Raw genomic sequence first — 27,159 nt, forward strand, 5'->3', positions numbered from 1 at the left:
GTTTGAAGCTTTGTAAGATCCCAAAAGACGCAGGAATAAGTAGTAGGGTTTAAGAGTGTAATAACGGACTGAAACAGAAGATGGCAGCACTGCATGTACAAGGATGCCAGCTGCCGTTAAACCCCGGAGAAGAAGAAGAAGCTGTGTCCCAGAATTCATAGCGCAGCCCAGCTCAGTTTCCAACAATGGCGGCAGCTAGTTAGTTTTAATATTACTCCAATTATTCTTTCTGGGTCACAAAATAAACGTTTAACATATTTTCAGGCGAGAATGTAGCTGTGTAAACCTCAAATATCTGCTCAGTTTATCAAGACACCGCATATATTCAAAAGCGCTCCGACGTTTTCGGAGACGTCTGTTACCCACTAGCTCGATAGCTAGCCGGGGTTACAGGCTCACTAGAGCTGGTGAGAACACCGGACTCCCGGCAGATCGTTTTCAAACGTCTTTCGCTACTCAGGTGAAACATATATAAGTGACTTAGATAACTTAAAAATGTTATTGTTTGGCTTTTTTTAGTATTTTATTTGTTCCTGAGTAAATCGGTTTGGCTGAGCTTAAAGTTATAGTTTTTACACAGCTGAATAAACATTAAGAAGACAACTGATTATCAGAAGTGTGAGATGCTGGAGAATATACTCGGGTGTCCTGTTATATTTTAGATAGCAAGGAGTTTATTAAACTTCACCAAAACAATCTGCAAATTTCATTAAAATTTAATAAACTATCATCTTGTCTTTATTTTTAGTTAGCACATGCCTTAAACACTTAAAACTGTAAGCTAATGATAGTTATATAAGAGCAGATCAGATGCTGCTGGTGCAATAAGCTGTGCGTCCAATGGATGATGATCTGATTAGTCGACTAATTGCAAAAATAATCGGTGACTAGTCGACTATCAAAATAATCGTTTGTGGCAGCCCTAAATGAGACCAAAGCAGGGCTTGTGTTAGCCGATGTGATGTCACTTTTGGGGTGTGTGCTATTCTCAAGGACAATTATTACTTGTCTGTGTCTAGCATTAAGCACAAAGCTAAACATTGTAAGCAAAACTGAGAAAACGTTGTGTATGTGTGAGGTCTACCACAACTGAAAATGGGGGGAAAAAAAATCTTGTAAAACGTGTTCTCAATTTAAGGATCGATTTCACAATCAATCTAAATGAGCTGCAGTTCAGTGCACTGAAATTCCTCACATGTTTTTGATCTGACAAGTTTGTGAGCGTGTTTATTTGAGAGCAAAACTGAAGTGTGACTGGAATAAGTGTATTTTCCGTTATGTGTTTAAATGTTTTCATATGTGTGTGTGCATGAGTGTGTGATTGTGTGGGTGTGTTAAGCTTCTCACCCCTCCAATTTACAGCCATCTGATTAGCTGATTTGTTGCCTTGTAGTTATGCTAATGCTAGCTAATTACAGCCCTGGTGAGTACTCAAGGCTCTCTCTCTCATTCTGTGTGTGTGTGTCTTTCTCTTGTGTGACTCTTTTGATCTCATGCTGTCAGTTACTCAGCAGATATCATGGCTGCTCCTTGCCACAGCTGTCAGCAGGATGGTGTCAGACAGTCGCATGACTTTAAAGATGCAACTGGGTGTATTTGTGTGCGTGGTTGTGTTGTCTGCATTTGTTCATTTGTAGACTCTGGACAGTCATGACTGCTTTCATTCTTATTCAGGGAAGGTGTGTGTATGAATATGAGTGTGTGACCATTTTTCCTTTGGATGTGTGAGTGTGTGTGTCTGTTTCCTTGAGTCACATGCTAAGCCCCAAACATCAGCTCAGGGATCCCAGCCAATTAAAAGCTAACGCAGGCCCAGATGCCTTTCTCCTACCAACATCTGGGTATTAAGCTAAACGCCTGCGATATATTAGTTATGAAGTCAGCAGCTATGAGGAGGACCACACAGGAGAAGGGGCACATTTTAGCACACAGTCTCGCTCTGTAACTTGTTCACTATGTAAAACGATGAGGTTTGTCTAACTAAAGGGCAAACAAAAGAAAAAGGAGAACATTGTTTTCTTTCTCACTGATTCATATCAACTAACCTGTCATCATATTTCACCAGTCATCAACTTCTGTATGTATGAGTTTGCTGAAATGGCCCTGCAGAGACACAAGGAACAGGAGTTGTAGACAGAGAAACCCACAAACTTAACTTTTGTTCTATATTTTTTTCAAAATCTTTTTGCAAAATGCATAAAAGATGAGCGGGAAGACTGAAAATGTGAGAAATTTTCACAATTTGCACTCCAGGGGCAGAGCTTCGGAGGAAGCACCAGTGTAAAAGTGAGGATATAACACTGTATTTGTGCACATTTAGTCGAACAGCTCTGAACTGATGAAGACAAGTCGCCACATGTGTGTTCATCTGCTGGGACAAATTTATCTACAGTTTACATACTGAGGTGGGCAAGAGAGATAAGAACATGGAGAACGAGAGCAACAGTGAGGGGGTGGTTTGCATTGTAGAACATAATGATGTGCTTATAGTTGTGATTATATCAGTTCACTGAATTGTGTATTTAATTTCCCTTGATTTCAAATTAAAGATCCAGGGTGACAGTGATGCAACAGTGGTGCTTGAAGGTTTGTGAGCTCCTTCACGTCATCACGTTAACAAAATGAAAACCCCTCTTGTGTCGCTGTCAATCGCTTCTGCTTGTTGGCTCTGAGGAATTTCAGTTGAAGCCATTCCTCCAATCAGAACAGCTTCAATGCTGGCAGGTTGATGGGTTTCCTTAAACTGCATGCTGTACCTTCTTCTACATTTCTGAAAACATGCGCCTTTTTGGACATTTTTCCAGAAGAACAATGGTTAAGGTAGCTGAGATGTGGTGTCATGACAGTTTTGGGGGCAGAGTGGTTTCTTCTCTTTTGTTCACAGTGCTCGCAGCACTGTCTGCAGCACATACAGCAGATGGCCCAGCTGGTGTGGAGTCACTTGGTGTGTTTGCATTAAGTTGTTAGCTAGTTAGTGAAAGCCTGTGTTCACAACCTCTGCAGCCTTTGTGCAGTTTTCTGCTACTTTGGACTCACTGAAAACATGAACTATTACATGTTTCACTAAATCACAGGTCAGCTGATTTTAAGATATAGAGGTTTGTTATATTTTACTACATAACGTGTGTTTCATCTGATGAGTCCAGATTTCTGCTGGAGTGGTGACATTTGGATAATGCAGTCAGAACTGGATGTAAACAACATGTCAGCATGGAGCCATCCTACCTCATATCAGCTGTTCAAGCTTGTGTTTGTGGTGTGATGGTGTGGGGGATATTTTTTGGCACACTTTGGGCTCCTTAGTACCAGCTGAACATAGTTAAAACACCACAGGCTAACTAAGTACTGCTGCTTAGCATGTCAACTGGTTTTCTGAGCTCACTGTATTCAAATGGCCTCCACAGTCACCAGATCTCTATCCAGTAGAAGACCTTTGGGATCTGGTGGAACAGAAGATTGACATCATGGATATCTGCAGCAATCATGTTGTTGTGGACCAAAGGTTAGCGGCACCTTGTTTAATCCATGCCACCAAGAACTAAGACAGTTCTGAAGGACAAAGACAGTCAAATCCAGTACTAGCAAGGTGGCTTTAAGTGTATATAAAAATATTTAAACAAGTGGAGTTTGCTGAATTATTGGCTGTTGGGCTGAAATATGGGTAATTTAAGCTCTTCTGGGTTTTTTTGTTGTTGCTTTTTTTTTTTTTTTTTACCTCAAGGCACTTTATATTGTAAGATAAAGATAATACAGAGAAAATCCCAACAATGAAACAACCCTCCTATGAGCAAGGACTTGGCAACAGCAGGAAGGAAAAACTCTCTTTTAACTCTCTTTTTGGTAGAACCAGGCTCGCGACTGCTTGGACGTGAGGGGAAGAAGACAAGACAATTCGTAACTCCTTTAAGTATAAACTACAAAAGTTGTTTTTAATTTTCCCAGAGGGTATTTAAAGTCTGATTGTCTAACTGCGAAGTTTCCAACCATCCATTTTCTTAACTGCTTATTCGACTTCCAGAGGGTAGCAGAGAAACTACAGCCCTTCAGTCGAGGAGAGGCAAGGTACACTGTGGAGTCATCAGTTTCCTAACATGCATTTGAAAGTGGAAGGAAACCATATACCTGCCAGTCAAAGGATTTAATGTCTACATTTCGGAGTTTGACACTGATACACCCAAAAATACACCTGTTCAGAATCCCCATTTATATCCACCTATAATATGGCTTTCTTCTACACAGGAAAGGACTTTCAGACCCTAAAACAAGAGCTCAGGCAGAAAAACGAGTGCACAACAAATTCCACACGGCTTTGTCTCGATTAACCGTGTCTGCACAGTTTTTATGGCGGCGTTGTCTGTGCCATATATCTCCTTGTTTCCTCTCAGTGAGAGGCTCTCAGAGCTGTGGTCACTGTGTTCCTCTGGTGGCCTGCAGGCCTCGTCTGCCGCTGTCATGTTTTGTAGAGACTGTGTTGCGGTTTCTCCTACGCACCAAATACAAACACACAGACGCACACACAAACACACAAATACACGCACGTGTCTTGTCTCCCTTTCTGCCTGTTTTTGTCTGTCTTGTGCTCAACCGCACACATGCATCGGGTATCCGCCCCTCCACATCCTCTCCACTTCTATACCCTGGAGCCCATCTGTCTCTCTTTCCTCGGTCTCTTTTTCCTCGTCAGTTTTCCACCTCCTCTCTCTCCTCCCTCGCTTCCAGCTGTGTTATACAGCTAAAGAATATAAGGAGCAGCAGGCCGGCTATAAATATTCCCTGCCCACCCAAGACTGTTAGGATTATTATTTTTCTTATAATCACTGTGGTCTTTCTATAAACTGAACAGATTATTATCTGGTTTTTGTTGCCCTGTGCAGGTCCCTACTGCACAAGATAGCTGCCCTCTCCACTGAATTTGTCTTTGCGGAACATTTGTCAAAGAATTAGCAGGAGGTTGTATTTGAACTGACACAGCAACAATGTGGCGTCGGATGAGATGAGTGGACGAAAAATACATTAAAAATAAAAATCCTGGAGTAAAAGTGACGTAGAGCCACAGAGAGGGAGGAAAAGAGCCAGAAGAAGCTGGGTGATGGTGAGGAGTGCTGTCGAAGGTGAAGAGGAATGCTGAATTTACAATGACAAAGCTCTGTTCATGTTTTCTTAAAAATGGGGGTTGGGCTCTTACTTGTTTACAGATGGAGCAGTCCTGTGTGCTGCTTCGTCTACAGCTGGGAACCAGCTGCGTGAATCAACCTTTCCTCATCTGCTTTATCCATCCATCCTTCTCTCCCTCCTTCTCCCCCCGCTTCCTTTGCTTCTCCTCCTTAAAAGGAGTTCAAAGAAATCCTTGTGGTTTGGGGCAATACCTATCTGCTATACAGGCATGTAGAAGTTAAGGAGAAGTAGTAGTAGGAGAAGAAAAGGCAAGACTTCAGTGGTAGACAGAGAAAAGAGGAAGGTGTGTATGTGTGTGTGTGTGTGTATGGGGGAGGGAGAAAAAGAAGCTGGAGGTAAAGAGAGGAGAGGGAGGAGAGGAGCGGGGTACAGGAAACCACAGGTATGTGCAGGATGGTGGGTGGGTGGCCTAGAGAGAGAGAGAGAGGACAGAAGAAGCAAAAAAGTGAAGGAATCGCAAGTCATGTGGGGATTAAGCTGAAGGAAATACCCTTACATGTGTTGTCAGCATCACACCTGTCAGCTCGACTGAGTCTTTTTTGGTCGAGACCCCTGAACAGAAGTCTAACTGCTTTCCTGAGAAAGTGAAGCTCATTTGCCAGCAGTGCAAAACAGTGCTTGTACAGGCAAATGAATACAAGGAGAGGTGAACCGCTCCTAATCCTTAAACAAACACGATCAAGTCACCGACTGATGAAGCCAATGGTTACAAAGGTGATAAAACAGTAATCATGACTGTGCCGCTAAGGTTGGCTGTTCACGTGACAGTAAAGGAAGTTAATGATGGGACTTTTGAGGCCAAAATATTTTCATTGTCAGTTTGTTAAGCAAAGATTATGTTTACAGTTCACTTTTGTTCTGCACCTTTTACTCCTAGCACCAGGTGTTCATCAGGCTGGTGATACAAAATGATGTTTAGCGTTCCTAAACATTACAACAACCCACCGACGGCTCAAAACTCAGAGTTTTCTAGTCATTTTTCTTGCTGTGATTTATCTACCTTAGCTGTGCCGAGTAGCTGTACTCGAGCCCTCCAGTGCCCTAATATCTTTCATCAGTCACTCTGACTGTGTAACAACAAGGGATCAACGTTTCATCCCGCCATTCTGACAAGGTGAGAGCCCCAGCACTGAGACATCAGCACCGCAGCTTCACCAGCACAAAGTTTACAGTACAGGGATACGTGAAGTGTGAACCGCTGGGGTTGAGACTGGGGTTATGGTGTCGACTGTGTCTAAAAGGATAGTAAAGGATTCCCGTCTCATGGCTACACAGACTAAGTTTTTAACCAACTTTAAAACCAAAGAAATGTTGTCATGTGTCTCACCTTCAGACTTTGTATGCTTCTGTTATATTCAAATATATTTTCCTTAGTATGCATTTTTACATTCAAATATATTGACAGTAAAGCAGTAATTTGGTTGATGAATTTCTGTCTTTTTAATGGATAATATGCATAAGTATATGTATAGAGTATACATATACTTATGCATATTATGTACAGAGTGTACATTATCTGCATTATAGCTCGGTCATTAAGCCGGGATTATACTTTTCTGCTCGGGTCCGACAGTGAGCACGAGGGTCTGTGTGCCTGCCTGCTTTTGTGACCGTGTGGACTCATCCATGGAGCATTTACATTACAGTGCACCAACTACACATCCGCTCCAGGCGGCGGACTGCTCGACCGTCGGGTCTTCAGCTGTTTGTGTCCGGGTCCACAGCAGATTATAATCAAGCTCTTGGAGCTTTACAGAAAACAAAATATTTAGAGTGAGAACTCTTTGAATGCCCAAGTTTACAAAGCAAAGCAACAGGTGATTAAAAATGGCCGTATGATTTTATAGTTTAAACAGTGGTGTAAAGAGGGAGGGAATAGGGTGGCAAGTGCCCCCATGAAATATAATTGCAGTGTTTGCAGCATCCAATGAGTTAGAGCCTGGGTGGGACCAGCAATAGAATCTAATCTAGTATAATGTACTTGTACTTTACTTACATATTTCTACTTCTATCCCACTGTATTTTGTACTCTTACCATTTACTTATTGTTTTGTAGATTAAACTACTAATATCCTTATATATTGTGCTGTACTCCTAAAAGTACTAAGCACAATACAATTTAAGTCATCTCCAGCTGGAATATGAAAACGATCCGTCCATCCAAATAATTGTGATTCAATAATACATGTAGGGAGCTCATGAAGAGAACTGGTGTATAATGAGTACTTCAGGTGGTTTAAGTATTGTTTTTAAGTTAAACTCTTTGGCTGCTTAAAAGGGATTATGACCTTTTTTAAGTTTAGGGTCAAATACTTGTTTTGACCCTTAAATCAGAATCAGAATCAGAATGAGTTTTATTGCCAAATGTTGAGCAGGTTTACAACATTAGGAAATTGCTGCGGTGCTTCAGTGCAAACATGCACTGAAGCACTATTTAAATTGCGCTTAAATAGACATGAAAAAAATAAAAGTAAGAATAAGAATTAAAAGTGCTACGTAGAAAAGATATATACATGAGTGCAGGTGGTGATCAGTGCCAAAACATGGAATCATGCAGTGAACACAGCGTAGGGTCATGAGTTAGTGGTGGGGACAGTCGTAAATAGTTATTCAGTCAAAATGGTGTTTAAACTCATGTGTGGTGCTGCTTCTCATATAGCAGATTTTGAGCTGAAAATATCAATTAGGAAATAAATTTGAAATGTGGGAGCACAGTGTCTCATAGTGATGCTGTTGTTAGTATTGTAAGTAGGATGAACCCCACTTTTCCCCCCACGATAGCTGCGATAGGCTCCAGATCCCCCCGTGTCCCTGGACTGGATAAGTGGTTAAGAAAATGAACGGATGAAGATCATTTTGATGGCATGAAAGTCAGTTAACTAAAATACTGAATGATGGTCTTACTTGTCTGACACAATGAGGCTTATGTCTGTTCTGTATCTTTTTAAAGACCAAATGGGCATTAAAGCAGTTTAAATCAAAGTCAGAATTGCTGTTACTAAGTAGATATGACATTAATCTTCCCTGCAGCAGTTTAGTAAGTAGAGCTTACTGTACATTACAGTGATGTCTCCAACCCTGTGGCCTTTCACTGGTCACACTGTTGGCCCCCATCACATTACAGCAGCTGCGAGGAATTCACAGATTCTGGGTAAAAGGGGTAAAAAACACAAAGGGGGGTAGGGTGGGGGAGAAAAGCAGGAAAGGGTGAGAGTCTGTGTTGGGGTTGGAGGGGGGGTTACAAAAACAAAGGCAGAAATTAAAAACAAAGTTTACCACTGAAGGAAAACAACAGGGTTAGAAAAAGTCGGCGTAAGAGAAAAAAAAGAAAGAAGGAAGGGAGGACAAATGGAAGAAAACGAGGTAGAATCTGGGCTGTGGTTGGCTGCAGGCCCGAGCCCCGCCTCCGTTCCCTCCTCCCTCCCGCGGTCCGTCTCCAGCCCTAACACAACAGAATCCCCCACAAGCCCAGCCACATCAGGAACGGCTGGCTACATTATAGCTGCCATTATCGTCTCTCAAGTCATAACAGCCAGAGAACACCCACCTCGACTGCAGCTCCGCCAGGAGGGGGAGGGGCGAGGGAGAGGTCGCAAGAGCAGGAATGAGCGTAGGGAAGGAGGGAGTGAGGGAATGAGTGAGAGGGTGGAGGCAGCGGGGGAGAAGAGGGAAAGCGAGAGATAGTCAGAGATACAGAGCTATGGAAGAGGCAGAATTATAAGAGGACAGCAGGGAGCAGAGGAGAGGGTGGGGGAGAAAGAAGAAGATGCTTTCAGATGGGTGTTTACACTCGATGCAGCAACCTCTGAAGATGTGTGTTGAGTTTTATTGAGGCTGCTGAGTGCGTGTAAATGTAGTGTAGAATATTTAGCAAAAACACAAACAAGCAACACAGACTGAATACTCACATTCCCATGTGAGATTAGAAGAGAAGCAGGCTGAGAGGAACGGGGATGTCATTAAATGCCGCTTTTTATATTGGCTGAGGAAGCGGGGGGGGGCATGTGTGAGCCCCAGTTTAGTGTTTCACCCAAGAGAAAAGGAGTGTAGAAGTAGAGCGGATCAGACCTTTTGTGTGACACAGCCAGTGACCTGTGGAAATGTCTGTCCTCTCTGGAGACTTCCTCGGAGGGAGGAGGATCAGGATTTTATGGGAATGTCACAAATGGCGAAACTGTGAGAGACTAAACAATGTTTCTCTTTGTAACCCACAAACACAAACTGTCACCTGAAAACTGAATCTAATGGGACAAATAAGCACTAAAAGCTCTAAAATGCTTTCAGCCCGGTCCAATCAGATCCCTGCAGCAAGTCTGTCCTCCTGAACTGTATTTTGTCCCTTGAGCTGTTTTCTCATGTGGTACTTCTGACACTTTGTGGAGGATAACTTTGGGATATTTTCCTTAATCGTCCTTTCTCAAATGTAGAATACAGCAGGAAATTTACTTCAGATGTATTTTCACTAGTGCCCACTTGCTACTGGTGAATGAAACACCGACTTGGTACCAAAGAGCTTGCCGGTTAAAGACTGAACGTCTGAACGTGCTGGGCAGTTGCATTCTCACTGCTCACTGTCTGACTAAAGTTCAGGGCTCGAGTGCATGTTTGGAAACGGCTTCAGCTTCTTAAAGTGACACTATTTAACTTAAATAAACAACCGATGTATTTTCCAATGAAAAGTTAAAGTCATAGGCAATAAAATATTAAAGTGCACCACATGACTGGGTAGGCGTAGAACCACCTTTCACAGCATTAACTTGAAGTAATCATTTTCCATGTAACTGTCAATTTTGGCCCACTCTTTACAACATTGCTTTGGTCCATTGAGATTCGTGGGCATTCATTTTTACACAGCTCCCTCCACAGCATTTCAGACAGTGAGGTCTGGACTTTGCAGAACCTTCATTCTTTTCTTTTTCAGCCTCTGTTATAGATTTGCAGGAGTGCTTGGGATCATTATCCTGTTGCTGAGTTTCGGCCAAGCTTTAGCTTTCAGACACATTGTCTCGTGTTTGATTCTAGAATACAGAGTCCAATGGCCACAAGGTCCTGTGTCTGCAAGCAAGCCCAAATCATCACGCCTCCAACACCGTGCTTCACAGTTGGTATACAGAGTTTGTGCTGATATGCTCTGTTTGGTTTTTGCCAAACATGGCGCTAGATTTGTCACCAAACATTTCCACCCTGGTCTCATCCGTTCCAAGTACAATGTTCGACAAGTCTTGTGACTGGTACAGCTGCAGTTTTCTAAACTATAATCCATGCTGCCATGTTCCTTTTTTAGAGAGAAGAGGCTCCTGGCAACCCGTCAAAAAAACGTGTTCAGTGCACACAGCAAAGGGTCTCGAGTCAAAAACAAAACCAGGCTGCCGCATTTGACTCTGAGGCATATGTTCGCCTGCTGAAACCGGCACCCGAAGTCATGATTTTTAACATTTAACATGCCAACAGAGGCCAGTAAAGTCAGATTATTTATTGGGTTTTTGCCTTTCTTTGAGTATCGCATGATCGGCCTTTGAGGTGAAGTTTGCTCGGATGTTCACTCCTGGGAAGGTTGTGCCATTGTCATAGCACATACCTGAAAGCTTGAGAATGTAAAACTGCCAGAACCTCGGCTTTTATAGAAGTGATCTTACTTTCTGATGATCAATCAATCATATGCATTCCATTCACAGCACCTGGCTGCCACTTATACTCCTTATTTGTGTGGTGCAGTAAGGGTGCACTTACATTTCCACAGGACTGCATAGAGTCCTGTGGAAATGTTTTATTCCCTTCACAGAAGGCCTGCAGGCCACATCTGCTGTTATACTTAGTATCAGTTTTTGCTGAATTGTGAGTCTTTATAGTGCAGTGGTTTGGTTTCTGACAGTGAGTGAGTAATAGCCCAATAAAGGATACAAACCCATATTTTATTTGTTGGTGGTAGGCTCTGTTAGTTTGGTTAGTAAGTAGGTAAGCTGGGGTAGAAATTTATTAGGCTACGCTACATTCAAGACTACTTAGGGATGTTTTTAAAATATTCATTAATGGAGGTGAGCTCATCTAATATCACCGTTAAGTGTGGCATCCAACAGCAAGCCCATTCATGGATTTGACACACTTTGGAAAAATAGTGTAGTGCTATTAGAGCAGAAGTAAAGTTAGAAAGCTTTCCTTTTTTCAGAGCAGGATGATTCTGTACAACAAAACTAGAAAACAACACACTAAAAACAAGAAAATGATTCAAATGGATTATTATTGTCCAGCTGATTCAGTTCATCAGTTAGATCAGGTTTGTGATCTTTATGTCTTTATGATAGGGTTGGGTTTTTCGGGTATTATTTACAGTAGATATCGCTGTTTTGCCTCATGTTACAGTACATTCATAAACAGTAGTCATTAGCTATATTTAAAAATAAGATTAAAAAGACTTGGGCCACTCTAATGGGAATAGAACTAACTCGCAGAGCTTTTTCTCTTTGTTTCAGTCTCTTTATTCTTAAATTTGTTCACCAACAACAAACGTCTGGCCGGGCTTTTAGGCCGTCTTTCAACTCTGTCCTGTCTTCATTAATCTCACCTCCTTTCGCTCAGCTACAGTTCAGTCGGAGAAGTCCAGCTGGCTCCGTCGCACTTTCCAGTCAGCCAACAAGCAACTCCCAGCTGCCCATCGTGGTCATCAGCTCAGTGAACTGGATGTCTGACTATCCTCGATCTGGCTTAGTCAGGCAGGAAATAATCTCTGTAAACAGATATCTGCTCATGAATATGAGGAATCTGTAAGCAAGGGCCAAGATCTTTGGTAGCTTTCTGGTTTCTGCATGTAGTCCGCTTGTTGTCAGGATTCTGTTGACCAATCCCGTCCAGCTTTGCTTGCAAGTCACAAATGCTCTCATAAAAGAAAATTATGATTGAACCGAGGAGATAGAAAGGATAGAATCATTTACACAGAAAACTTTAATCTTTTCATTTCAGTGAGCGGTTACAAGTGTCTAACTCGGTCAGTAAATGTAACATCAAGAGTTAGTGAACCTTGAGTGTTTGAATGTGGAGGTTTTGGATGTACAAAGTGGCTGGACATCCTGTCCTCATCGCCAGCTCCTTGGTTCCTGCCCAGCTAGCTGTGCCGCACTAGAGCAGATTTGTTTAGTTAGCCGTTTGATTTATGGCCTTGGGGTTTTTAATATGCTGCTGCCCCATCCCTCTCAAACCCAGCACCACAAAATTACACTGGGCAGAAAACTCCTTCAGAGTTTCTCACAAAATACTGACCTGAAATAGCGCAACACCTGTGTCAGCACCGCACATATGAAATCATCCTGGATGTGTAAATCCATGTATTTCATTCTGTAATAACTATGTAAAGGTTCGAAAGACTTTCCCACCTAAAATTCATCACCAATTAGAGAAAAATACTAAAGTTTTTATAGTCTAATTCAACGTCTTTCTAATAAGGTCAGTTACATTACACTCAACAGCTGTAGAGGTTTTGCTTGAACTGCACTGTCTGCAGTTTCTGACGCCTGGTGTTTGTAACGTTTACTGTTTGCGTATGTTGGAGGTAAACCTAGCTTATGAGACAAGGTTGCTCAGACTTTTTCTGGATGTGAGCACGAGCTTTGCACCATACAAATTAATTACACAAGACACATTTCTGTGCGTGAACACTGAACTCGCTGTTTTACTCCCTGGAGAAACGTTGCCAAACACACTTTTCTACAAATTCCAGGTTGCACACATGCAGGTTTATACATTATTCACTCTCGTGCTAGGATCTACCACACACACACTCTAGTGCAAGTTAGACTCTCCAAAACACTTTTGTGATACACACCTGCTACTACAGCATCACCGTTATGGACAAACCTCAGGCTTCTACTGATATTTCTACTATAAATTACACTAATTCATACAATTTGTTAATGAAAACGCACTTAGACACCAATATCGCCCATAAGTTCTTATAGTGCAAACTCAACTTTAGTTATTCAGGTAACAGTTTTAGTGCTTCTGCAGAAATCGTGGTAACAGCATGACTGAGGAGGACACGAGGCAGGTCAGACTTTGGAACGTAACCCTCAAGCGTCTTTAACTATTTTTAAAGCACGACCTTTCTCGAAAATTGCACAAAAAATAGAAATGTGCCGAGGATATCGTGTGCTCAGAGTTAGTGATCCCAGTGTGGTGAGTTTGTCGATCAACTTCTGCACCTGAAGAAATTGTCTCTCCCGCTTTGCCTCTGCCATCTAACACAGATATGATTGGACTTTTGTAACTGTGCCTGCGTTTCTCTGTGAGTGTGCTGTGCATGCATGGTTGTAATTATCTGTAACGTGTATGAGTGAAAACACTTTTTTGGGGGGGATAGCAAAGGTTGCTCGTCCAGTTAATGGTCACGTGGTCTGCTGCCGATCCTGTGCGACTGAGTTTCTGCACTAACTGCTTCATTATACCTACCGTCACTGTGGCACACATTCTCGCAAGACTTGGTGGCCGCTGGATGATTCTGCATCCCCACCGTGAGAATGACAGGTGTGCCAGTGTGTGAGGTTGTCTGGGGAACCCCTTCTTGGTATTTATGAGTTCTGGACAGCTGAGGTGTTTGGTGAGATCTCTATTTAGCACTTCCGGCTAATTATCATACACACATCCAAAGCTTGTGCTGAATATATGCAATTACTCCTGGAGTGCCCACCAACCCCCCACCCCCTGGTGGCATGTGGCTTAAATAGGTCCCTACTGCCCTTTTAACACTTGTGCTACTGCATAACAGGCGTCGCAACCTGTTACACTGAAACCATAGAGCTTTGATCTGCAGAGCACAGGAGCGCCTCTAGTTTGGGTTTGAACATTTGTCACATAAACCCAAGTAATGTGGTATTTGGACACAGCATCCAGAGTCTGATTTGTGATGCTTTTATATTTTTGCTTTATTTTATTGTTGCAGCACACGTCCAAATAAAAGAAATAATAGCGTATTTGTCCACACATGCGTGGACAAATACATAAAATTGTTGAATGTTTTTGGCCTTTTTCCATTTGTTGTAGCTCAGACATCAGTGTACTAATTACCTTTCGAAACATGTAAGAACCCACAGTCCCAGCTATTAGTACCTGCACTGATGTGGCTGGATGTAATGAGCAGGTGCTTGTTTCCTGAGCTCTCTCAGCTAGAATTACCTTACACATATACTCTTGCTGAAAGATACCGTCTCCATATGAGGCTCGCACAAAAGGCTGCTTTGTTCCACTTTCATTTTTCTCTGTTTGTCTTGCTAGCATCACTAAACCTGTGTCCTTTAAGTTTTTTAAGGCAAAGCCCTGATTTTCTTCACTGAGCATGCGTGGCTGCCTCGTCAGTTGTTTAACACGATAGAAAGATTTTTAAAAGCTCTCTAAGAGTACAGGATGTGTTTTTAATCAGGTAATCCCTTTTGTTAAATGTCGAGGTCGAACCTTGCACTCGAGTAGCTGTAGCTATGAAATTAAGATGAACGTGAATTCTTTTACATTTCACTTCTATGTGCTGCTTTTACTTAAGCAGTGGATTTGGCATTTTAAACCTGGACTGTTTAAAATAAGTATGACTCAAGCTTTCAGAGGGCTTATTTTGTCCACAAACTGTTTTTCTTAGTTTGGTTTGGTCTGTTATTAACATCCTACGTATTCTTTTTTTCCCCCTCAACCACAATTGTTCTCTGTATTTGGATTTTCTTTCTGGTGGAGTTCAGTTTTGTTTGGTGGAGTTGAGTTTGTTTGGATTTCCTTCTCTTCATCCTAACCGTGTCCTCGTCTCTTTATTTTTCTCTCTCTCTCTCTCTGTGTCAGGTCCAGGGTGTAAGGGGAGCATTAGGTCTCAGTGCTCCGATGCCAGTGGACATGCAGCCACACCAGGGGCTGTATTACTACGAGACTTCACCCAGCCAGCCCTCCAGAGGGTAAGACGGCAGCGAGCACGGAGCGAGGCCTCCTGTTGCTTTTAAACAGCCGCAGCTCTTTTACGTGAGAGAACTCAAGAGAGTAGCTCGACATTTTCAGCAAATCTGATAACAATATAATCACCATCATTATTACACACACACACACACACACACACACACACACACACACACACACACACACACACACACACACACAATGAGCTACAGTTGAGATTTTTCAGTGCTGCCTGGAAGATAAACCAGCGTTACTGGCTTTCTTCAAAAACAGCTGCAATATTTCTGTTCTGTAATTTACAGAATTGACATTCTGATACTAGTTTTATCTACAATTTCAAACTGTCTGGTCAAACTGAGCTAAATTATCTGCTTGGCGCTGATCTGCAACTTCTCCTACGACGACACAAGCTTGTCAGGTGTGGGTGTCGAGCAAATGATTTTCTCTTCCTGCAGACAAGAAGGTATTAAACTTCTGCAAAGAGTAGAGTTACTCCAGGATTTAACTCCCCTCAAAAACCTCAATAAATAAAGTTTGTAGGTGTTCGTCGTGTACTTTTGTACTAGACCTTCACGTTTGTTGCCAGATTTTATGCTAAAAATGGCACAATGCTGTCATCTTTAATAACCAGAGCTGTTTCTTTTTTCTAATCTTGCTACAGATCAGCAAAACCTGAGAGATCTGACTTTTTTTTTGTATTTTATTAACAATAAATCACATCAGCTCTCCTAGAAAGCAGAGACGACTGATATCTTAGGCTCAGAAATCAATCACACAGATATTCTCAGGGTACAGAAGCTCAGATATGTCTGCAATTGTCGTGGACACAGTGCTAACTCAGCCCCTCACGCCTCCTCTATCCACCCTCGCGCCGTCTCCCTCCCTCCCTTCTCTCATGCCACCCAGGTTGCGGGTGGACTCGGCCTCTCTCTGACAGCTGCTAATTACAGGCTGACCAGGCCCCGCTGCGCTCTGCATGACTGCCTCGCGCCCCACTCAGGTTACCCAGAGTGAGGGAGAAGCAGAGAGAGTTGGAGAGAAAGGTGGCTGGGCAGGACAGAGGAAGAACAGAGGAGCAGGAGGTGGGGGGAGAAAGGAAGATAGAAAGAGACAGAGAGTTGCAGAGGAAGGAGAGCGAGAGAAACAGAAAAGTATAACAGAAAGGATGAATGGGAGAAGAGAAAAGTAGGAATGGGAGGGAGGTAAATTCGGGGGGAACCAGCAGAGTGGATTAGAGAGGACAGATTAAGCTCCTGTGTGGAATACACGTTGTGGTAAAAGAATTAAAGAACTCAAAGGGCGACTTAGGAGAAGGTGGAGAGATGCAGTCTTTCCCTTTTAGAAGAAGAGCAACAGGGACGGAGAAAAGCAAGAAAAGAACAGGAGAGACCAATTTTGAGCTAACCAGTGAAAGTAAAGAAATGTCAGAGAATCCATTGAAATTCATGAAGACTGGAAAGTTCCAATGAAGATTCATGTCTGTAGCTTAGGGGAAAACCCAGATGAGTAAGTTTCTAAAGTTTAGGCCGAAATAAGGGCTGTGTACCATCTAGTGGTGGGAAGGACACAGCACAATAGTAGTTCTAGTCTTTAGGCAGTGCTAGTTTTTCCAGGCATGGAATAGAAAACGTCTATATGTAATTCTAGCTTACAGGCTGGAAATAAAGCTTTCCAGTGAGTATAATTTTATCCCATTTATCAGGCTTTCATTTATTTATTATGATTTTGGTTTAGATGACTGTTTAATCAGCATGACTGTAAATAAAATGATAAAAATGCTACAAAAGAGTGCACAACAGTGTATCAGAAATCATTATCATTCCTTGTCACAGTTCCCTTTCAGAGTATTTGCAGTTTACACATTTATTCAAATTTTTTTTTGCTGTTTTTCTCTGATGTTCACAGCATAGTCCCATCAGATCAGTCTCCCTACAGTGATGTGTCTTCGCTTCGTGCTCCGCTCCTCGACAGCCCGCCCCAGGACTGCCACGCTATGTATAATCCCATGACTCATGGATCAGGACCAGGGCAGGGAATTGGCCCCTGCTTGGATCAATATATGAGGCACCCTCAAGCCCCACCACCCCACGGTATGATGGGCCACAGGGGCATGCCGCCCACAGAGGGTGAGTCAGAGTATCTTTTACATCTCCGTTAACCTCACAGCTGCTATTGATTTGGATTTAAGGATACCTGAGAGACTGAAACCAAAAAACAATGTACAAAAGGAGTGAACAGAAGTTAACAGTTGGCTGGCTTTACTGTGGAGATATAAATCTGGAGTGTGAGGCTGCAGTAAAACAGCAGGCGGGTGGATTACTCTAAATTAGTCAGTTAAATAAAGACGAACTAGAGCTAAAAGAGTTGTGTGCGTACAAATATATCCATATATAGATACAGATATGACTGAACACTTACTTGTTAATGAGTAACTGGTTAAATTTGTATGCATGTATGTTACATCACCAGTCATGTGTGGAATGTTATCAAAACAGTCAAATGAACCTCTCATGTGGCTGCTGATGCAAAGTACTAAAATGCTTTTCTTACATTTGTACCTCATGTTACTTATTTGCTATTTATTTTAATTTTTTTTTCTATTACCCCTAAAAGTCTAAAAAAAAAAGGGTCCAGACTAGATACCACCAAGAAATGTGTCATTACAGAAAAGGTGAAAAGTTTTGAAAAAGTTTTACTTGCACAGCTCTGCAGGTCAGCCTAAATTGCTTGTGAGATTTTCGGCATGTGCGTGCTTCTTTCTGACTCTCTGAGCTCCAGCGACCCATTAATCCTGTCTTTGTTCCCCTACTTAAAAATAATGTAGCTTTTTGCAGCAGTGCATTTCAGTGTAATGCTTTGCAGGTGGTAACAGCGCCCCCTACCAGAACATGATGTCTCATCACAATTTCTGCCAAGTTCAACATGGCTCTGATCAGATTGGATCAGGTGATGGTAAGGAAAACCTCAATTTAGATATTTTTTTTAAAAAAAACCATCCTGAAATTTAACCCTTCTGCTTTCATTGTCATCTCTCCTGTAGGCTCGAGGTTCTCCACACCTCGTTCCATGCTTAAGCTAAGCAAAAAGCGAGCTCTGTCCATCTCTCCTCTGTCTGATGCCAGTGTGGACCTGCAGACGGTAATTCGGACCTCACCGAATTCCTTAGTGGCCTTTGTAAACTCTCGCTGCAACCCCAACGGCGCTAGCTCCTATGGTCATCTCTCTGTGAGCGCTATGAGGTCTGATATCACTTGATTTTATATGATTTGAAAGTCACTGTTATCCTCCTCGGTTACACCCTTTGTCAATAAAAACAGACCTGAGGTTAAATATTTAAAGTGGACCTATTATGCTCATTTCCAGCACCATCATCAGTCTGAAGCCTGAGCTGAAGGTTTCAGGGATTTTTTGTATGTACTCTGACCTTATTACTTACTTTGAACACATGCAAAATTGCCAGTCTGCAACGATAGATAGATAGATAGATAGATAGATAGATAGATAGATAGATAGATAGATAGATATCCCTCTGAAGAGCATGGATGAACAGGTGAATAAACAATAAATAAGTCCACTTTAAAGTATTTGAAAGTAATGTCCTGCACGTTTGCTGACGTTTTTTCTTTCATGTTTAAATTGTGTTGATAATCCCTCTCCTCTCATTTAGCCCTCTTCAATATTTATTATCAGGTGTGATGTGATGACATCCCTTAAGCCACGCCAGATGGTGACACATGTTTCAGCCAAATGGTTTTAAATAATAAAAGCAGATTATGTGAAGTTGAACAAAATGTATTTCTTCATTTTTAAAGAATTGACAAAAAATACATTAAGAGTGTATTTCTAGCTGCACCATCTTTAGCAAACTAGCTGCTGATTCTCTTTAGTTTCTTATCAGTTCCCTTTATTTGTTCTTATCTCCCGCTCCACAGTCCATCGCTCGGTTATTCCAGCAATATAAATTGCCAGTCCAGACAACAAGGGTCCATGTATGGAGGAGGAGGAACACCTCTGGGAGGACACACACCAGGCCCCTGCCAAGCTTCACGTTTACCTCCCCACAATCCTCGGCTCCATGCTCCGCCCAAACACGGACACGTAAGCTCATTCTTTCACTCAGCACACTCTGCTTCCCATAGCTGGGAGAGCATAGTTGGGAAGTGGGAAGAGAAAGTGGCGGATAAATGACAAAGAATGAATGCATATTTTATATATACGCATTTAAGTTTTGAATGAGGAGAAAGACAAAGATTATATTATGAGAGTATTGTTTTGCAGCTGAAGACAGAGCCAGGCCTTGGAGGTGCGATTGATGGCATGAATGTGAAGAGCCTGGAGGAGAGGTCAGAGGGAGATGTAGCTAGCCCTTCTTCCACTGGCACTCAGGTACAGTAATGATGATCATATGTCAAAGTGAAAGAGATTCAAAAACAGTGAAATGGATACTTACTTCCATTATATTAGCAGTGCGTGAAATTATATATTTAATGGCTGAAAATATGTTGTTTAGATAATTGCACAAAATAAACTGGAGCTATTCTTCATTTCTACACATGTGTCTGCAGGACCCTCTTCTGGGCCTTCTGGATGGGCGAGATGATTTGGACAAAGAGGACGGGAAGCCTGAACCAGAAGCCGTCTATGAGACCAACTGTCGCTGGGAGAGCTGCAACAAGGAATTTGACACACAAGACCAGCTAGTTCATGTAAGACTAAGAACAGGGCTGCCAGCCTTCAGATACAAAGTAGAGAGAGGAACAGAAAGGAGGTTATATAATACAATACAAAACAAATTGCATTTTCATAGCTTTATATTATATATTGTAACAGTTAACAGTAAAATAGGTGAACTAACCCTTTAACTAGCTAAACTGAAGAGATGCCGTGGATAATGGATTAGATACAGTTTCTGTATGTGACCGCTAAGCTGTCTGAGAAGGAGAAAAGTACAAAGTTTAACTGACTTGTAGGATCCTCACTTATCATGCCTTACACAGAGATACCCAGCTGTTGCAGATGTTTACTAAATTCAGAGGAAGCAGCTCATATGGCTCCATCTCAGCCTAACATCCTCGCCTGTCACACCAACCCTCTGCATGTCCTGCATCACACATCCATGAACCTTCTCTGTGATCTTCTTCTTTTCCTCCTGCCTGTCAGCTCCATCGTCAGCATCCTTTGTTCATTGTATCCACTATCTCTCCTCTGTACATGTGCAAACCATCTTAGTCTCTTGTCACTCCCAATGAAAGTCTCTTCAACTCTCCCACCTCCGTTAAGGATACACAAACCTTCACGTCCTGTGAAAGTTATGTCAAAAGGTAGTATTTAAGTATTTACGGATCAGTAATAGATGTTAAAATAAGGCAAACATCAACATATATGAAGTTAAATAGGCACACTGAATGTCTTTTGCATTTTCTGTGTTTTTATTCACCGTGTGTTGTGTAGAAGGACTTTGGTTTGTGTTCATGTGTAGCATAGAACTATAGAATGCTTCCATCCCAAAACATGTCATTGGAGTATCCACTATCTGTCACTAACAATGAATCTTTTTGTGTTTGCAGCACATCAACAACGAGCACATCCACGGGGAGAAGAAGGAGTTTGTGTGTCACTGGCAGGAGTGCTCTCGAGAACAGAGGCCTTTCAAAGCCCAGTACATGCTGGTGGTTCACATGCGCAGACACACAGGAGAGAAGCCACACAAGTGCACTGTGAGCGCATGTGTTAAGTCTTTGCTTTGCCTCTTAGTTCTTGTTTCTCTTTCCTTGTCTAGATATCTTCAATTCCAACATGCTCCTGTGTTCCTGTGTACCTTGATATGCATACCATATATTATTTTCAGTGTGGATTAACAACCTTTTTTTATATTTTAAAACTCGCTTTACTGTTTTGTAGCTCAAATCTAATATTGTTATAGGACCGCAGGCTTGTTGTCAAAGCTTTTACAGACTCTAATCATCCCCTCTCTTGCAGCGTAGCTGTTGTAACAGTGTTAATTAAACAATTATGTATATTTGCTGTTCTAGTTTGAAGGCTGTAATAAGGCCTACTCTCGCCTGGAGAATTTGAAGACCCACTTGCGCTCTCACACTGGGGAGAAACCATATGTGTGCGAACATGAAGGCTGCAACAAAGCCTTCTCCAATGCTTCAGACCGAGCTAAACACCAGAACCGAACTCATTCCAATGAGGTAATATTCACCTCCGAAAAGTGCTTAGCTATTGAATGTCACGTGCATGTTGCTCTGTAAGCTCTGTATTATTAACAGTGTTGTTTGATTAAACCATGTGTTTTCTTCCTAAAGGGTAACATGTAACTGTTTTGTGCTGTTTCATTACACGCTTTCATGTAAAATAATTGCATAAATTAATATAAATGTATTGTAGAGATTCACATGAGTAAAGATACACAACATAAATTGGAAATAATTTCTATTTGAATCATAAGATTTTACATAGCAGGTAAGCGGCAGTAAAGTAAACTGTGGAATGCAAGGAGTTCACATAAGGTGCTTTTGTCTTTTACAGAAACCTTATGTGTGTAAAATCCCTGGTTGTACCAAGCGATACACAGATCCAAGCTCTCTGCGTAAACATGTAAAGACGGTGCACGGCCCTGAGGCCCACATCACCAAGAAACATCGTGGAGACACTGGCCCTCGTCCCCCCGGTTCAGTTATGAACCCTGGAGGTCCCAACTCTGAACTGCTGCTGGAGAAAGAAGAGGCACGCAGAGAAGACTGCAAACTATTGGCTCCTGAGACTTCTCTGGTGAGGGTTACAATTTGTTCTATATCATTCAAATGAATAACATAACAAAACTCCAATGTAGTGGAAAAAATAGGGACCCCTTCCATATTTTCTTATTAAACGTTATCCTATTTTTAAAGTTAACTTTGTCTCTCACATCGTCCAGAAATCCCAACCAAGCCCTGGTGGTCAGTCTTCCTGCAGTAGCGAACGTTCTCCACTGGGGAGCACCAACAACAACGACAGCGGTGTAGAAATGAACCCTAATGCAGCCGGTAGTCTGGAGGACCTCACAGCATTGGAAGATGGTGTTGCAGGTGGAGGAGGAGGTGGAGGGGAGCCGGGAACAATGGGAATGTCAGCGCAGGCTCTGAAGAGGCTGGAGAATCTAAAGATTGACAAGCTGAAACAAATCCGCAGGCCAACCCCTCCTGGACGCGGTGGCAGCAACAAGCTTCCTGCAATACCTGGTACATGGTGTCATAAAACAAGTTAAAATCAATGCATAAACATAGAACTACAACTGCTGAGATTAAATATACCTTAGATTGTTACATTAGCTGTTCAGTAATGTTTTCACTGGAACACACTGAATTTTTAAAAAACTAAATAAAATATTGTTCATTTGTAACGATTTAACACTTCTAAGCTGTTTCCTCCTGGATGTTTGTTTTCAGGTCCAGGGGAGAGTATGGGAATGTGTGCACCTTCTCCACTTCTCTCAAATCGACGTGTTATGGAGCTGTCCAATCATGAGCTTGGAGGGGGGACAGTTGCCTGCTCTACTAATGACAGGAGAGGAAGTGGCACCAGCAGTCTAAGCTCAGCCTACACCGTGAGCCGTCGTTCCTCCATGGTGTCTCCTTACCTGTCCAGCCGACGCTCCAGTGATGGCTCGCAAATGGGAGCAACGGTTGGGGGAGGATGTCACCTTCTGGGCGCAGAACAGGCTGGGGGAGACCCTCTCTCTCCTGAGACCAATCGCAGAGGAGCTCCATGTCCCGGAGGAGGGTTGCCCGGCCTTCCTAATTTAACCCCAGCTCAGCAGTACAGCCTAAAAGCCAAATACGCTGCAGCCACTGGTGGACCACCACCTACTCCTTTACCTAATATGGAGCAGCCAGGTACTCCTGGCAGAAGAGGAGGTGTTTTGAGTGAGTACCATGGTCAGCCTTTGCCTCCTTTCCTTCAGCAAGCTGGTCCTCGTAGGCATAGCGCCAACACAGAGTATGGCACCGGTGTTATCTACCCTCACCAAGCTCCAGGTAATAACAACAGGCGAGCCAGTGACCCAGTTCGTGCCGCTGCTGACCCTCAAGCTCTTCCCAAGCGCTTCAATAGCCTTAATAATGTAGCCATGATGGGCCGAAGGAATGCACTGCAACACCGTGGCTCTGACACCAGCCTTGCCCGCCATATGTATTCCCCCCGGCCTCCGAGCATTACGGAGAACGTAATGATGGAAGCTATAGGTATGGAGCCCCGCCACGCTGACAACAGGGATCGCTCCATGATGTTGCCACCTGCAGAGAGAAACTTCATGGGATATCAGCAACACAATCACACCCTTGGAGGAGTAGATGGAGGTCCCATTTCAACTCAGCTGTCCCCGAGCCACGATGCCCTGAGCTGCCCCGAGAGGGGTTACATGCAGCGGCAGTACCCGAGCCAGGGAGGGGACGTCACTGCCAGCGCTGGTGTAAATCCAATGGCACAGGCAAGACCTGTTCAGTCAGAAGGCATGTCGAATGCACTTCTGCAACAAGCTGAGTACAGTATGAGCAATTGCCAGCTCAGTCCCTCTGGTCCCCATTACCCTAGTGTAGGCCAAGGTGGTGACGCTGGAGGTCCCTGGAATGACACCCATAGCCAGGTCCAAACATCCAGCCATACTCTTCAGAACCAGCAAGCTATGCAGTATTCAGAAACTAGCTTGCACCCACAACAAACGCAGGCTCACTTCAACAATCAAACAGGCCTCTACAGCAGTTCAGATGGAACCCACAAACTCATAATCAAGCCTGAGCAGCAGTTCCACCCTGGGATGGGAGCTGGAGATGCCTGTCAGAGCGCTAAGCTCCATCATCAACGCATGCTTCTGCAGCAAACGCAGGGTTACCCACAACAAACAGGGCAGGTAATGATGAGGAACTCTAACCACCCCAGGTGTGACTTTCAAGGGCCAAACCAAAACCCTTTTCCCAGTGGAGAGGGATTAAGTCTGGGCTGCGCTGGCTCTGCACTGGCTGATGGTCAGAGGTCAGAAACCCCAATGATGCAGGTAAAGGAGATGATGGTGAGGAGTTATGTGCAGTCCCAGCAAGCACTCATGTGGGAACAGCAGCAAGAGCAGCAGCAGAGTGGATTAAAACCTTCTCCTCTCTCTGACAATATGGATCTGAGTGGTCAGGCAGCGATGATCCAACACAGTCCACAGCACCAAAACCAAAATCTTTATTCCAGCCAGACCTATCCTTACCCCAACCAGAACCTGGTCATGAGTCCTCAGGCCCACAGCCGTGTGCCAAGCTCAGTAACACCTAAAGACCAGCAGATGGCAGGTCTCCAAGGTTCATGTTATAACCAGGAAATGGTGGTCCCCAGACCTCCTCAGGGCCGAAAACCTCTCAGCCGCCAGAGTAGTCTGTCACAGGTGGGAGGAGGCTACCTTGGCAGCCCACCACACCTGAGCCCTGTCCATTCCACTTCCAGTCCCAGGCGAGGCGTTCGACTTCCTCCTGTCCAGCATCCACAGCATCCCCAGAATGAAATGTTCTCTCCTTCCAACAACAACAACGTATACTACTCGGGTCAGATAAACATCGGTATGGAGAAAAACATGGACGCTCAAAACGGGCCTTGTCTTAACCAGCAGCACAGTATGGGGTCCAGTCTGGACCCAGTAGGTGGCACAAAGTCCACCCCTTTGGCTAACTATCCTGAGTCTGGCCCCATTTCAAACGCCCTAGAAAACTTGGACTTGGACAATGCTCGCATAGACTTCACTTCCATTATCGACGATGCCGACTCTTCGTCGTTCAGCGACGTCAACAATCCCATCCAAGATCAACCGGGATCTTCGTCCCAGGCCTCATCCCGCCTCACCACACCCCAGACTTCTGTCAGCTTGGCTGCAGGGTCTGGCCTGTCTAACATGGCTGTGGGCGACATGACATCCATGCTAACCTCACTAGCTGGGGAGAATAAGTACCTGAATACACTGTCTTAGAAGACAACTCCTTGGCAGCTATACAGAAATTAAGGCTAACAATCACACTCTGGCCTTTACCAGGTTAAATGCAACCAGCCTGAGGTTTCAGAAAAGAAAACAAATTCTGTCCCTTAACATGATTTTTCTCTCGTACATTATAAGAAAACTGAGTTGTGTAAAAACAGAAAAAGTTTTAAAACAGAATAAAAATCTGTGCTGTTTTATACCTGTATGCTTTTATATGTAAACTGAACATCTTCCGTATTTTTAAAACCAGGATCCCGAGCTGGCGAGCATCTTTTAATACTTCTCTAGAAAATTTTAGTTGAGACCAAGCTACTATTGTGATCCCGCCACACAGGTCGAAATTTTACAAATCCTCACCCAAAAACCTTAAAACCAAAGGTGCCTGATCAGCGTCTCGCAGTTATCTCCCGCTGCCTCGGTACTCGGTGTTTTTCTGTGCCTGCACACGGAGCTGTTTGCCTGAATGACGCTGAACTTCTTTCTGAACGGGCATTCCAGTCACGTATGGAGCACAGAAGGAAACATGTAAATAAGTTTATACAGCGTGTCATGTATGTGACATTAGGTAATACCCCTGTCTTAATGGACTGCTTGGTTTCTGAAGGCTAATGCTGAGGGATGTCATAGTAAAATGTTTGACAAGTTAAGAGAAAAAATGCTTTTAGTGATCGTGAAATCATTTTTCCTTATCGCTGAGGATTTCTTCCTTATCAGGAGCAACACAGTATGCTACCAGAGCAATGTCAGTATTCCCACACAAACACACTTTCCCCTGCACGTGACCGCACAGAGACACTCAGGATGTGTTTGAATCTTTGGTGTTCATATTACATGTATGTTGTAATTGCCTTTCCAGACAGAGAGTTTGCACTCCACATGTTTACTGTAATTATTCTTAAAGCAGCTGTGTATGTATTTTTTTCCATTTGTGTTTATAACTGAGGTTCATACAGTGAGCAAAGCTCGAACATAACACGTATCCACAATCCCCACTACATGTCAATATGTGTAATATACTCAAACATCCCTTTACTCAAAGTTAACCTCAACTACAGCTCATATGTGACTCAGCTGAGTATGGTGGGTATTCAAGCTACTGGATACAAATTGACTCAGCTGGTCTGTACAGATTATTAATAGTTGCCTAACTGTTGAGAATCTGAGGTACATTCAGAGTACGGTGCTGCTGCACTTTGGCTCTAATCCCAAAGAGGAGTTGCATGAAAAATGCTGCGTTAATAGTCCACAACAGGGCATCGGCATGAGTGGGTTTTTTAAAATAAATAATTGCTACCACTGTTGTAAAATCTTCACTTTCTTGGCACACTGAGGTACTTTTGTGCAACTTTTGAGCTGTATGATGCAGAAGTAGGCTGCAGCGCTTTATATGAGAACTAATTTTATACTGTGGCTTTGCACTGACTGCAGCACTGTGTGTCTCCGTCTCTTATTACTAATAACATGAACCTCTTGTTTTTTTTGACAATAAAGAATATTTGCAGTATTTTTTTTTTTAAATAGTCATTCAAGAACACACCTGACCGTGCCTACACTCAGCAAAGCCACATTAAAGTATTGATGAAGCATTTCACATGACTTTTCAGCTCATAATAATAATGATGCCACTGTAAAGTTTACTAAGCATTAGCAGGAACGGGGGGAGAGTACAATCTACCAAAGACATCTACAAATGAGAAAAACATGCACAAATAGTCTATTTTTAACACAACACTAACACTAGAAATAAGGGCATGAACATTGACTGATAGTGCTATGCTTTAGAATGTATGAAATGTTTTGTAAAAAAAAATTGTCTTTTTATATCAATGAACTTCATGGATGTCGCCTTCTATGTGTGTATTTTTTTTATGTAACTGTCACCTTTCATTCTGACTTTTTTGCTGGCAAAAGAATATCACCTGTAGCTACCGAAAATTAAAATAGCAGCAATAACTATATTAGACAAAAGCCCAAGTGTTATATTTTGTGTACAATTTTCTACATTTTTATACATATGTGCTATATTTTACCATTTTATGAATAAACATGTTGAGTTTGGGATGAATGCAGAA

At 42.8% G+C, this 27,159-nt stretch overlaps 1 protein-coding gene across 2 annotated transcripts in view; it reads left to right on the forward strand.

Annotated features, from left to right (window-relative positions):
- Positions 1-27,159, forward strand: part of gli1 (GLI family zinc finger 1) — a 55,193-nt gene extending 28,034 nt beyond the window's left edge. For both annotated transcript variants that reach the window (XM_005740036.1, XM_005740035.1), the window contains 12 exons: positions 14,986-15,095; positions 16,999-17,219; positions 17,956-18,045; positions 18,134-18,332; positions 19,026-19,191; positions 19,372-19,479; positions 19,659-19,799; positions 20,661-20,810; positions 21,126-21,290; positions 21,628-21,870; positions 22,016-22,319; positions 22,527-27,159. In XM_005740036.1, the coding sequence (XP_005740093.1) occupies positions 15,025-15,095; positions 16,999-17,219; positions 17,956-18,045; positions 18,134-18,332; positions 19,026-19,191; positions 19,372-19,479; positions 19,659-19,799; positions 20,661-20,810; positions 21,126-21,290; positions 21,628-21,870; positions 22,016-22,319; positions 22,527-25,078 (4,410 nt within the window). In that variant the 5' untranslated portion in view covers positions 14,986-15,024 and the 3' untranslated portion in view covers positions 25,079-27,159. The remainder of the gene's footprint in view (positions 1-14,985; positions 15,096-16,998; positions 17,220-17,955; positions 18,046-18,133; positions 18,333-19,025; positions 19,192-19,371; positions 19,480-19,658; positions 19,800-20,660; positions 20,811-21,125; positions 21,291-21,627; positions 21,871-22,015; positions 22,320-22,526) is intronic.

The sequence above is a fragment of the Pundamilia nyererei genome, unplaced genomic scaffold, assembly GCF_000239375.1.
Source record: "Pundamilia nyererei isolate P.nyererei 1_Seehausen unplaced genomic scaffold, PunNye1.0 scaffold00096, whole genome shotgun sequence".
In the NCBI taxonomy this organism is placed as follows: domain Eukaryota; kingdom Metazoa; phylum Chordata; class Actinopteri; order Cichliformes; family Cichlidae; genus Pundamilia; species Pundamilia nyererei.